The sequence below is a fragment of the Dreissena polymorpha genome, chromosome 14 (assembly GCF_020536995.1).
Source record: "Dreissena polymorpha isolate Duluth1 chromosome 14, UMN_Dpol_1.0, whole genome shotgun sequence".
NCBI lineage: Eukaryota > Metazoa > Mollusca > Bivalvia > Myida > Dreissenidae > Dreissena > Dreissena polymorpha.
The window spans coordinates 17,684,914-17,699,137 of NC_068368.1; the positions used below are offsets into that span (position 1 = coordinate 17,684,914).

A 14,224-nucleotide genomic window follows, 5' to 3' on the forward strand; every position below is an offset into this window, starting at 1 on the left:
TGTCCCATGTTTAAAATAAACTAGATGGTAAACTGTTTCTTTGTTTGAGTTTGTTAAATGCAACTTATTATTATTGGTAAATGCTTTAAGAAGTTTTTTAGCATTAAGTATAAATTTCCCAATTAGGATGAAAACCATGCTAATTTTCCCAATTTGGCTGGTACCGGTACCATTCCAAAAGTGGCGAGGAAAAACACTGTTGAGTTATTGAGCGGAAACCAGAAAACACAATTTTTTCGATGATTTAAGGGCCCTCACTCTGGAGTGTCTGGGTCAATTCGGCAGATTATCGAATTTGACCTAGATGTTATTGCCTTACACATTTTTATGAAGTTTGGTGAAGATCTGATGATAATTGCTCGAGTTATTTTTATATATATTTTTAAAACTTAATTATTTTAGCTCGATTGCATAACAAGCCTAAGCTTATATGAAATGCTCTTGAGTCCGTTTTTCTTGGCGTCTATGGGGGAGATCTAAAGAACGCTCCTACAGTGGGGATAGAATCCGTGACCTCCCGATCGCTAGGCGGACACCATATCTACTACGCCACGGCAATCTTTAAGTTCTTGCTCGAGTTATTGAGCGGAAACAAGAGGGCCATGATGGCCCTGTATCGCTCCACTGTTTTTTTATGCGAAAAAGCGTGCAATGCGCATGGGTTGAAATGTACTTTTTTGTGACCCCCGGGGCAGGGTCAAATTTGAAAAAACTTGATAGAGAACTTTAGATTTTAATACATACCAAATTTGGTAGAAATAGGCCCAATGGTTATGGACAAGATTTTTAAAGTTTTCACAAAATAGGCCCAATATAAGCATATGTTCAATTTTGTGACCCCTGGGGAACGGTCAAATTTGATCCCAGGGGCTTAACTTGAACAAACTTGGTAGAGGACTATTAGATGTCACTACATACCAAATTTGGTAGCCCTATGCCATACGGTTATGGACAAGATTTTTAAAGTTTGCACAGAATAGGCCTTATTGAATCGTATGTTCATTTTTGTGACCCCCGGGGCAGGGTCAAATTTGACCCCAGGGGAATAACTTGAACAAACTAAGTAGAGAACTATTAGATGCCACTATATATACATACCGATTTTGGTAGCCCAAGGCCCTATGGTTATGGACAGAAGTTTTTTAGAGTTTGCACAAAATAGGCTTTATATAAGCATATGTTCATGTCCAGGGGCATAATTTGAACAAACAAAGTAGAGAACTATTAAATGTCACTACATACCAAATGTGGTAGCACAAGGCCCAATGGTTATGGACAAGATGATTTTTTAAAGTTTGCACAAAATAGGCTTTATATAAGCATATGTTCAATTTATTGACCCCGGGGCGGAGTCAAATTTTACAGAGGTTCACCCCGGGAACATTTGTGAGAAGTTTTATCAGAATTGGACTTGTTGTTTAGGAGAAAATGTTTAAAGAAAAAGTTAACGCACGCATGACAGACACTTTGGACCATGACATAAGCCCTGCTGGCCTCTGGCCAGTGGAGCTCAAAAACCAATTTAAAAATGAATCAAGGGCTGTAACTCAGGAGTGTGTAGGTCAATTTGGCCGATTATTGAACTTGACCTAGATGTTATTGCCTTACACATTTTGATAAAGTTTGGTGAAAATCTGATGACAATTGATTGACTTATTGAGCAGAAACTAATCTGGACTGACTAACTGACTGACTAACTGACGATGCGATTTTAATATGCCCCTAGAACCTATGTCTTTTTTTCAAAACTGCACTGGCAGCCGAGCGTTGGCACCCATTATGCGAGATGCTCTTGTTTAAAGTTTTTTTTCACAAATGGTGCATGTCCATTCCATCCATATTGTTTAATTTGTATGTATATTTTAATGTTAAGTAAATACCTTTGGTGTTTTAACACCTTAAGCATCCATAAAATTCAATAAAAAATTGTATTATGTGTATTAACCACACTTAAAATAACAATGTGCAGACAAATATTATGATTCAAAATAATAATTATATATCTGAGAATATTAACAATGCTTAGCAAACCACATACATGATATATCTTGGTGCGGATTCAACAGGGTTTAAAGGGGTTACACATTGGCTTGACAGAATGTAAACATACCATTAAGAAGTTACTTTCTGCAAAAATCTTTAGTGGATAAAAGACAGTTTTTTTTGCAGTTTGTGCCGATATCTTAAGGTTTAAGAATTAATCCTTGAATACCTCTGAAATTGGTGACAAAATTTAACCTTGCATGATGCATATTTGTGCAGTATACATGAACATCACATTTTTTAACAAGAACACAGGCTTATTAAAGTAATTTTGATGTATTTCACATTGCCATAAGCAGCATACAAATTGGTCTTTTATGAACTAGTCGAAATTCATAAGAAAAAAATGTTTTTAACAATTATTGGAAAACAAAGCAGCACTTAGGTACCTGTGTGTTACATCCAATAACGTTTAATTGGGAAAACCCAACAAAGTCACATAATCCTTCACTCTGATAAAGTGGGGTACATGTTGTACTTATTGCAGGACTTGCAGTCATGTGGTTCTCATAGCTGACAAAGTGAAAGATCTTCACCAGCAAGGAGACTTTAAGAAGTTGTCAGCAACTCTGGATACATTAAATGTGCAGTTGATTCAGAATAAAGATGACTTTGAGGAAAGTATGAAGTCCCTTGAACAATCCTACAATACAATTCTGGACAAAATCAATGCTTTACGCCAAAACATCAATGCCTCGTTGGATGAACTTGAGAAAAATACTATTAAGGAGTTGGACACACTACTGGCAACCATGAAGATGTCAATTGAAACAGACATTGAAAAATGCACAGAGTCCATTAAGCATATGACATGTGTACAAGAAGATTGGCTGAGAATAAAAGACAAAAGTGAAGCAGTGAATTTTATCATGTATACGAAATGCCTTGACCAGTCCCTCAAGACTAAAACAGTTTTACAAGAAATGACAACAACGAATGAGAGGACATTTACCTTTAATCCTAATACAACCATCCAACAAACCCTGTCAATGCTCACTGGATTGGGACAAATAGTCAACAAAATGAAACACACACAAACTGCTAAAATCATTGCACAAAACACAGAGACCAGACAAGAAAAGCCTAATCCATGCAGCACAGTTGCCATTAAACATTGCCAAACAAGGGATGTGACCAAACCATCAGTGAGATGTGATCCCAACCAAGTCATCAGGGTGGAGAGTAACAGTATTAAAATGTATTTAGTCAAAGTAAAGACCGACAAAAAAACAAGCGTTATATCTGGTATCTGTGGGACAGCCACTGGAGAACTCCTCATCACAGACTATGATAACAACAGTGTAAAGCTCCTGAATCAGACCTACAAGGTGGTGGACGTCTGTCACTTGCCTGATAAACCATGCTCCATGTGCAGCATTGACTCCAGTCTGGTGGCTGTTACTCTGGAGAACTGGGAGGTCCATTTCATCAGAGTGACCAATGATCAGCTGGTAAAGGACAGGATATTGAAACTCCAACATGAGTGCTATGGCATTGCCTATCACCAGAGTAACCTGTACATTACAGATAGTAGTGCTCTGTATCGCTATACTGTGGATGGAAGACTGGTGAGCAAGATGTATAAAGGTACAGGTGAATATTCAGGTAATAATTCTCAATGTGATTATTCTAATTTTCCAAACTTTTCAGACCCATGCTTTTTCTGTAATTGAAATAAACAAGAGATGTGTTTGTCAGAAACACTATGCCCTCTAATGCGCCGCTTTGATTTTTTTTTTAATCATTTGGCAGGTTCAGATAATTTTTACAAGGGAAGTAATATTTTTTAAAGGGATATAATAAAAATATTACTTCCCTTGTAAAAATGATCTGTACCTGCTAAATGATAAATATAAATTATCTCCCTTTAAAGCTCATTACTTCCAATGGATTATTTTTTTTGACCTTTTACTTTAAAGGATGGCCTAGACCTTGACCTTTCACCACTCAAAATGTGCAGCTCCATGAGATACACATGCAAGTTTCTATCTTCAATATTGCAAAAGTTATGTCCAACGTTAATGTTTTTGGACGGACAGATGGACAGACAGACAGACGGACGGACTGACAGACAGTTCAACTGCTATATGCCACCCTACCAGGGGCATAAAAAGTAATAAGCTTCATATACCAGTAATCTTATCAAATAATGTAAGTTTTGTAAATAATGATATGAACATGTTGAACCAATTCTAACATGAAATTTTGTATAAAATCCATAGGAAGACGTTTGCCCCCAAAAACGCTTTTTTCGAAACCTAAACGCAGATTTCGAAACTTAAACGTGGACCCTAAGTTCAAGGTCAAATGGGTCAAATTTTTTGTGCGTATGGAAAGGCCTTGTCCATATACACATGCATACCAAATATGAAGGTTACATCTGAAGCGACATAGAAGTTATGAGCATTTTTTGAAACCTAAACGCAAAAGTGTGGCGGACAGACAAACGGGCGGACGGACAGTGCGATCAATATATGCCCTCCTTCATGGGCATAAAAAAAAACAAATTAATTGCAAATCAAGAAAGTATTGCTATTACAAAATGTATAAATTACCAATTTTGAATTTAAGTTAGAAATTATCTTTTCTTTGATAATTAGTTTTCAAAACTTATAAACTTAACCAATGTATCAAAATAAAGAAACATACTCACATTCACACAGAAACAGGTTTTTATTGTTGACATTCTGTACTGTATGTCAAAGTGTTTTTGTATGTATGTTCGTTAATTTTATTTAGTGTTTATGTATGTGCTAAATACTAAGCAAAAGCTGGACTTTATTACATAACAAGAACATTAAACTCATTAGTTTTTATATGATAACCTTTGTTATCACATCTAAACAACACCTGATCATCCCTGTCTTCTATACCACAGTTATGGCCTGTGCAGTGAGTCCAGATGGAGAAAGGATATATGTGGCCAACAATATCAGGAATCAGCTGGTCACACTGTCCAGAGATGGCACAGTAATCTCCACATTCACTGATCCTTTACTGGACTGGGGATTGTTTGATGTCCGACCTGGCCTCCATGTGACAGACTCAGGACAAGTTCTGGTTTGCGGAGGCTTGTCCAACAAAATCATCCAGGTGGACAGGGACGGGCGACAGAGACTGGCAGAAGTGATCATACAGACGAATGGTGTGTTTCATCCCCGATGTGTCTACTACAGTAAGCTCACAGGAACAATCATTGTGGGAATCCATTATGAAAGCATTATGGTGTTTAAGGCACAGTGACTGTTGGAGTAGGATGATGATCAGTTATTACAATTTATATTATTATCCATACAGTTGCCATTTAAAACAGTTGTACAGGTTTGTATACACTACATATAAGACACAGTGACTGCTGTAATAAGACAATATTTTCCTTTATAAATCTAGTACAAATTTCCCATGAAAACAGTCTTTAACATTCTGATATCACTATACAATTACAATTGAGATGTGCTCACATATTATGTGCAAAAAATTACTAATTAAATCTAAAAAAAATATATTTGAAAAGATTGTACCAACATTTCAGAATAGCCTTTTAAATTATATTGTTTGAGGTATTATTGTCCCCTAAAGGTTTCACCAGAGGGGACTTATGGTTTGCGCTCCATCATCAGTCTGTCTGTCAGTCTGTCCGTCACACTTTTCTGGATCCTGCGATAACTTTACAAGTTCTTAATATTTTTTCATGAAACTTGAAACATTGATAGATGGCAATATGGACATTATGCCCGTCATTTCATTTTGTTCCTACGTCAAAAATTCTGGTTGCTATGGAAACAAATAGACTAGAAATACTGCTGAAAATGGTGGTTTTCTGGATCCTGTGATAACTTTAAAAGGTCTTCGTATTTTTTCATGAAACTTAAAACATGGATAGATGGCAATATGGACATTATGCACGTCATTTCATTTTGTTCCTACGTCAAAAATTCTGGTTGCTATGGCAACAAATATATAAAAAAAATAAAAAATTCTGACAATGGTGGAATTTCTGACAATGGTGGAGCCTGTAGGGGACCATATTGCTTGGCAATATCTTGTTGCGAATAAATATTATTATTTCAATGTTGATAATGTGCATGTTAATTGCTGATAAATATTGTCTGAGTCAGTGTGTCCAGTATTGTTCAAATGTACATTTGTGTAAGTATGATATCTAACAATTATCATTTTCCAAATGACAAATAAAATAAAAACAATATAAAACTGTGCTTAAGATACTATTTGAAATAAAATAAAATTTTAAAGCCATATTAAAAGTTTTGAACCCAATAGAAGGCCGGATCTTGAATCCAAGATCACCTGTATATCAGAGTCTTCAAACATAAATAGCCATAGATATCCAAATTGCCAACTTAAATTTAAGAGTTATGAAGTGTTAAACTACATATAGTTTCACCGTTCCTATATGTAGAAAATCAGCATGAACTTAATGAGCAGTAGTTTTTGTAGTTTGTGGAAACTCAAATGTTTTAAAAATCGGATGCCACATTTTCATGGACACTTCTTTAACTGATCGTTTAGTGACAATGGCTTTTCTAATCCCAATTTTTGACACTTTTAAACAGATATAATTCACTACTTTTAGTGAACCAGAAATCCAAAATTTGAAGTTGAATACTGTTATAGTAAGCAGGCAATCAATAACAATTTCTGCAGTAATAAATAAAAGACGAATTGCTGAACATTTTCTTTATACAGTAAAAATGAAGTCATAAGTCGAGATTTTTTTCTTTTAAAATTTGATTAAATTTACAGTCTCAACTTATGAGGTCGTCCATAAAAAAATAATGATGACATTCTACTAAGATCGATCCCCGCGGAAATGGTTAAAGTTGTTGTTGTTGTTGTATAGAAAACTTGTTGAAATACGACACACAAAATTTCCTCTTTTAACTGATACTTACCAATTAATATTACCACAGTTTGCCGCAACATTTCCCTTGTTTTTATTTTCATAATTTAATCCAAAGTTTTCATGTAAGCAGGTTTTTTTTTACGACTGAACGTGTAAACAAAAGATCGAGTCATTTTTAAAGTAGAGCGAGAATTGGCAACCTGTGTGAATTGACAGTTTGACGTCATCAAAGGAAAGCCGCTTCCTGTCAAGAAGCCATAAAGCATCACCCTTCTCGCCGATAAAATAAAATTTCTTTAATTTGTGAAGCGACATGTTTAACCAATCGTGAGTTTGTTATTCACTGGTTATCGTCCAATTATGTTTGAGCACGTGCATAGCTCCGCCTTTGAAACTGTTATGTAGAACAAAGGTGGAGTTAGCGGTCTATTGGTTATGTCATTCATTGTCATAAAAACGTGTTTACCGAGGAACTAATCGATTGTTTTGATAGTCAGATTAAAAGATCAAAGATTTGATTACAGTGATCACAGTGTGTCATCGGATATAAAGTTTGTGGATTATTACTAGCGTGGACAATTTAGTGCAAACTTTATAATAATAATTTAATAATAATAATACATTTGATTTGTGAAAATGCCTCGAAAACGCCAACGCGATGCGTATGACAATACGTTTAAAATACGTGTGATAGAATTTGCAGAGCAACCAATTAATAATAGTGCTGTTGAATGCAAGTTAGGTGTTTCGTATGTCGTTGATGTGTAAATTTCGATGTACATGTATATAAGTTCTGGTTTCCTATGTTGTCTTTGTTTTTATGTGGTTCATTATGATTTGCTTGTCTATATTTTCATAGATTATTTTCGATTTCCTAAATATATATCGTATTGATTATATTAAACAAAGTACATAATACATGTGTCCGCTATGTCTACGTCGCACAGTGCTATATTGACGTTATGGTCTATGTATAGAATAAAAACTTCCCGTACATTTAAAATTGCTTCTGTTTATGAAATTCTTGCACGGACAATTTCTGACTCGACTAATGACTTGGACATATTCAAAATCTCCGATTTTCGTATAATTTTTTACCCCCGACTTATGAGCGAAGACTTTTGACTGCATTTTTACGGTAGTTCTTATCCCTGTTGATTATGATTATGTTTTGCATGGCATATTCAATCAAGACACGACATCTTGGTAATTAAAATCTTACCATTTTAGCGTCAAGTTTCTTTTTTTAAATGCTGAAGTAGTATTAGTAAACATGTAGGAAAGAATCATAACAATATAAACAAGGCAATAATTATGTCTCCTACCGGCTCAACCATTGTCAGATTGTTTTTTATTTATTGCCATAGCAACCAGAATTTTTGACGTAGGAACAAAATGAAATGACGTGCATAATGTCCATATTGCCATCTATCTATGTTTCAAGTTTCATGAACAAATATGAAAAACTTTTAAAGTTATCGCAGGATCCAGAAGTGTGACTGACTGACAGACAGACAGACACACAGAGCGCAAACCATAAGTCCCCTCTGTTGAAACCGGTAGGGGACATTAAACTTATTTCATTTCAAGAAGAAGATAAAACTCGGATATAAGAGTACGCAGTTTATTTCTAAAGCAGATTAAATTCTGTTGTGCCTAAAAGTAGAAGATTATTGAAAATTTTAAAAGAAATGGAAGAGGGAGACAGTTGTTTGTGAGAGTTGAAAAACAAAACAAGTTCTTGATTGTGTTTAGATTTTGTTCTTTACCGGTAAACTTCTTTAGTACAAAATGCTCATTTTGGTATGCTTTTAAACAATATATTAATGGGTACTTGCAATTAAGTACCAATTAAGTAATAAGACCAAAAATAAACTATTTCATGAAAGAAATTTTCTATTTCCAATTTGTTGATTTTATGCGCTTCTTTTTCCCAATTGGACCAGTTCAAATACTTTTCTGAATTGGACAAAAAAACAAGAGCACCGCCTTGCGGGTGCAGACTGCTCATCTATTTTCTTTTTAAAGGTGAAGGGACTCTCAATTTCAATCACAAAGGAGGGACGGGTGGAGTGAAGAGGGGTATATAGTGTGGGGATGTGGACATTTATTACATTATCTTCCAAAAATGCGAAAAAAAAAATTGGGGGGGGGGGGGTGGGGGGGTGGAGGGGATTCTTGGATGCGATGGTTGGACGGTATTTCAAAAATAAAATAATAAAAATAAATATTTGTGTTTTTTTAACCATTTCAAAAAAAAAAATAAAAAATTGGGTGTGGGTGTGGTGGGGTATAGTGGGAGGGTGTGGTGGTCATTTGTGAGATGATCTTTAAAAAAAAAAAAATTACGGGGTGGGGGGATTCGGGGGGGGGGGGGGGGGGGGGGGGCGTGGGGGATGGTTTGGACAGAGTCAATTGTGGTATGTCAGGTAAGAGTTTTTTTTGGTCAATTTGTCAATCAAATCTAATCATAAATAAAGAAGTTATGACAATTTTAGCAAAATTTAATAATTTGACCTTGAAAGTCAAGGTCATTCAAAGGTCAAGGTAAAATTCAACTTGCAAGGTACAATAACCTCATGATAGCATGAAAGTATTTGAAGTTTGAAAGCAATAGCCTTGATACTTTAGAAGTAAAGTGGATCGAAACACAAAATTTAACCATATATTCAAAGTTACTAAGTCAAAAAAGGGCCATAATTCCGTAAAAACGACAACCAGAGTAATGCAACTTGTCCTTTAACTGTACCCTTATGATAGTTTGCGATTCCAAGTATGAAAGCAATATCTATGATACATTAGGGGTAAAGTGGACCAAAACACAAAACTTAACCAATTTTTCAATTTTCTAAGTATAAAGGGCCCATAATTCCGTCCAAATGCCAGTCAGAGTTACATAACTTTGCCTGCACAGTCCCCTTATGATAGTTTATAAGTGTTGCAAGTACGAAAGCAATAGCTTTGATACTGTAGGAATAAAGTGGACCTAAACACAAAACTTTACCAAATTTTCAATTTTTTAAGTATAAAAAGGGCACATAATTCTGTCAAAATGCCAGTACAAAGAGTTACATAACTTTGCCTGCACGGTCCCCTTATGATAGTTAGTAAGTGTTGCAAGTATGAAAGCAATAGCTTTGATACTTAAGGAATAAAATGGACCTAAACACAAAACTTAACCAAAATTTTCAATTTTCTAAGTATAAAAAGGGCACATAATTCTGTCAAAATGCAAACCAGAGTTATCTAACTTTGCCTGCCCAGTCCCCACATGATAATAAGTAAGTGTACCAAGTTTGAATGCAATAGCATTGATACTTTCTGAGAAAGGTGGATCTAAACGCAAAACTTAACCGGACGCCAACGCCGACGCCAAGGTGATGACAATAGCTCATAATTTTTTTTCAAAAAATAGATGAGCTTAAAATCACTGAATACCTCTATTCAAACTTAAGTTATTAGGAAAAAGCAAATTCGTTGAATAGATAATCTTCGCCATATAGATTGTGTTTGTGGATGGGTTCAATCTTCGCCATATAGATTGTGTTTGTGGATGGGTTTAATCTTCGCCATATAGATTGTGTTTGTGGATGGGTTCAATCTTCGCCATATAGATTGTGTTTATGGATGGGTTCAATCTTCGCCATATAAATTGTGTTTGTGGATGGGTTCAATCTTCGCCATATAGATTGTGTTTGTGGATGGGTTCAATCTTCGCCATATAGATTGTGTTTGTGGATGGGTTCAATCTTCGCCATATAAATTGTGTTTATGGATGGGTTCAATCTTCGCCATATAAATTGTGTTTATGGATGGGTTCAATCTTCGCCATATAGATTGTGTTTGTGGATGGGTTCAATCTTCGCCATATAAATTGTGTTTGTGGATGGGTTCAATCTTCGCCATATAGATTGTGTTTGTGGATGGGTTCAATCTTCGCCATATAGATTGTGTTTATGGATGGGTTCAATCTTCGCCATATAAATTGTGTTAATTGATGGGTTCAATCTTCGCCATATAAATTGTGTTTGTGGATGGGTTCAATCTTCGCCATATAGATTGTGTTTGTGGATGGGTTCAATCTTCGCCATATAGATTGTGTTTGTGGATGGGTTCAATCTTCGCCATATAGATTGTGTTTGTGGATGGGTTCAATCTTCGCCATATAAATTGTGTTTATGGATGGGTTCAATCTTCGCCATATAAATTGTGTTTGTGGATGGGTTCAATCTTCGCCATATAGATTGTGTTTATGGATGGGTTCAATCTTCGCCATATAGATTGTGTTTATGGATGGGTTCAATCTTCGCCATATAGATTGTGTTTGTGGATGGGTTCAATCTTCGCCATATAAATTGTGTTTATGGATGGGTTCAATCTTCGCCATATAGATTGTGTTTATGGATGGGTTCAATCTTCGCCATATAGATTGTGTTTATGGATGGGTTCAATCTTCGCCATATAGATTGTGTTTATGGATGGGTTCAATCTTCGCCATATAGATTGTGTTTATGGATGGGTTCAATCTTCGCCATATAGATTGTGTTTATGGATGGGTTCAATCTTCGCCATATAAATTGTGTTTATGGATGGGTTCAATCTTCGCCATATAGATTGTGTTTGTGGATGGGTTCAATCTTCGCCATATAGATTGTGTTTGTGGATGGGTTCAAATCCCAAATCAGCTCAATCTCTATTCTTACTCAAATTATTGAATGCAAACTTTACATATTTAAGCAACAGTGACCTTAACCTTGACCTTGACCCAGTTGGTTTCATCTTGAACGCAAACCTGACTTTAGTACAAAAGGAGGTATAATCCTGCTTAAGAGCTGGTCACAAATACAGGTCTTGGTCAGCAAATCTTCAATAAGACACTCGACTCCTGTATTACAAGGACCTGTAGTGCATGTTGAAATTGAGTAGATTTATGCAGTCTAACCTTGACTAAATGGTCTGTATAGACTCTGTATAGACCCAAACTCCCAACAACAAAAATTAGTCATTATTACTACTGTGTTTAACAGTAACTGCGTTTGATATAATGCATGCAACCAATGTGAATAAACAAATACAAGTACCAGGTCGTTGAGGTTTGTTTACTGTGATAATTACATGACAATCTGAAAAATAAAATTTGTTAGGAATATATTTTTTTCCAATTAATTTCTAATTGATTTAATGAATTATGATTTTAAGTGGTTCAAAACATTCAAGTTATATTTAACAGTTGTGCTTAGTTTGCGATTACTAAATATCCATATTTGTAATGCATGTAGTTTTATACTCGAATTTACCTAAATCTCCCAGTACACACAAATTATACTGCTATAGCTTTTGTGTCAAATTAATAGTCGCATATTGACAAACTATCTAAGGTAACTTTAATTTGAATGACAATACATTACCGTGCTTCAGTGATGTGAGGGGGGAAAACTGTTAACAATGCCTTTTCTCCGATAACAATAATCCTATTGTTATCAAGCGATAAGGTGTGAAAACATGTTTTCCTAACGGGGCTACTGTATTGATCGATATGCGACAACATTCGTATATTTGTGAAGTTGTGTTTCTTTGAGTAATGCCGTAACTAAGCAAAATGTTAATAGTTAATCAAACATAAAATAAACATTTTGTTTATAATACGTTTTTATATATATTTCTCCAAAATGTTGTAATCGTAATTATGTAAATTCGATAACAAAGTAGTTTTTATCTTTACCAGTGTCAAGATTAAATTTCTTACACGATGGTATACAGTAATTATCTTTACCCGGTGTCACCGTAAATTTCTACCTCAATGGGGGCGCAATTTTGTCTGGGGGAAAATTTAGCGAATTTATTGCGTTCGCGAAATTCGCAAACATTTCCACCTCGCAAACTTTACCACTTATACAGTATTTATATTTAGAATGATGTCTATGTGATAAAACATTTGACTGGTATTTAAGATGTGCTTAGCTTGTGGTTGTTTGAATAAAAATGCTGTTGGTGTGATTTGCTGTGCACATTTAAGTAACCTTGCTAAGCTAATTATGATATTTCATACAGTTTATATGTGAATGTAAGTATAAAACACAAATGAACATGCACATGAAATTAATAAAGATATTAAAAGATTATCATTGTCTGCTTTTGGTGTTTGTTTATTTGAATAAGAATGATACAATCAACAAACCAACCATATAACAAGGGACAAAATTGTCACAAAACCAGGTTTTCAACTTAAAGTGTGACCTTGGAGATATCAACGTTATTCTTTCACGCGACACACCGTCCAGTGATGGTGAACAAATGTGCCAAATGATTTTAAAATCTCACAGTGAACGACATTATTAAGTTATGGCTCGGACAAGCTTGTTCCGTCCGCCCACTGACATTCGCCAATCTAATTACCAGTTTTTTTCCTTTAAAAAACCTAGCCCCGTGTTCACAAAACATTTTTTTGCAATCGAAAATCGATTTTGCTTGTCATTGAAAATGGAATTACATTGTAGTTGATAGGCAAAAATAAAAATCCATGTCAGTTAAAATCAATTTCAATTGCTAAATCGTTTTGTGAACACAGGGCCTGGTTAAAAAGTGGTCACCTGCCTAAGGTAGCGACCATCCTTGGACAGCATCTTTTACCATGTCACTTCACTGGATGCTTAACACACGTAAGATTGTGTAAGAACTTATTGAGTAGGAAAGCTCAAACAATTTGGAGAATAGTCAAGCTTACAACAAAGAGAATCAACTTAGTTAAGAAAACAGATTATAAAGGCAAATAATCACAAGCTAGTCGATGTGAAGGAGATCTGTTTATAATATATTGATTTCCAACAAGAGGCCCATGGTGGCCCTAGAATGCTCACCTGAGTTCAATGTGCACACTGAGGATCAAGTTATAGACCACCCTTAAACCTTTTCCACTCAGAAGCAAAGTGAAAATGGCTATGTGCAAACAGCATTAAACCAGAACATTCTGCTAGTAACTTGCAGTCTGTTCAGGTTTAATGCTGTTTGCTGCTCAATCATCAGTATCTAAGGTTTGGAGATGACGCCTTTTAAAACTTGAATCTAGTAAGAAAGGTCTTTAATTAAAATTAACTTTCTGAGGGACTACAAAGGCATGAAAGTGTTAAAGGGTTAATCAAACATGGCCATAAAGATTAATATTCTGTCCATGATTTAGACATAAATGTTGTTTATAGAATGGATATATTGGTTTTCGAACAAAAATGTGTTAATTTAGTCTTTGAGCACTTTTGAGCAAGATACAAACTTGGCCTAGATATTGTTAAGATAAACATTCTATCAATATTGAGTCAGAGG

At 35.2% G+C, this 14,224-nt stretch overlaps 2 protein-coding genes across 4 annotated transcripts in view; one reads left to right on the forward strand and one right to left on the reverse strand.

The window, feature by feature from the left end:
* The window catches only part of LOC127858625 (uncharacterized), a 31,089-nt gene extending 23,179 nt beyond the window's left edge, over positions 1-7,910 (forward strand). The window contains exons 2-3 of one of the 2 annotated variants that reach the window (XM_052395831.1): positions 2,531-3,648; positions 4,922-7,910. In XM_052395831.1, coding sequence (XP_052251791.1) covers positions 2,531-3,648; positions 4,922-5,286 — 1,483 coding nt within the window. In that variant the 3' untranslated portion in view covers positions 5,287-7,910. The remainder of the gene's footprint in view (positions 1-2,530; positions 3,649-4,921) is intronic. The other variant, XM_052395832.1, reaches the window with a different exon arrangement.
* LOC127858622 (meiotic recombination protein REC8 homolog) overlaps positions 1-14,224 on the reverse strand; it is a 162,436-nt gene that overhangs the window by 58,321 nt on the left and 89,891 nt on the right. The gene's annotated exons all lie outside the window — the stretch shown is intronic.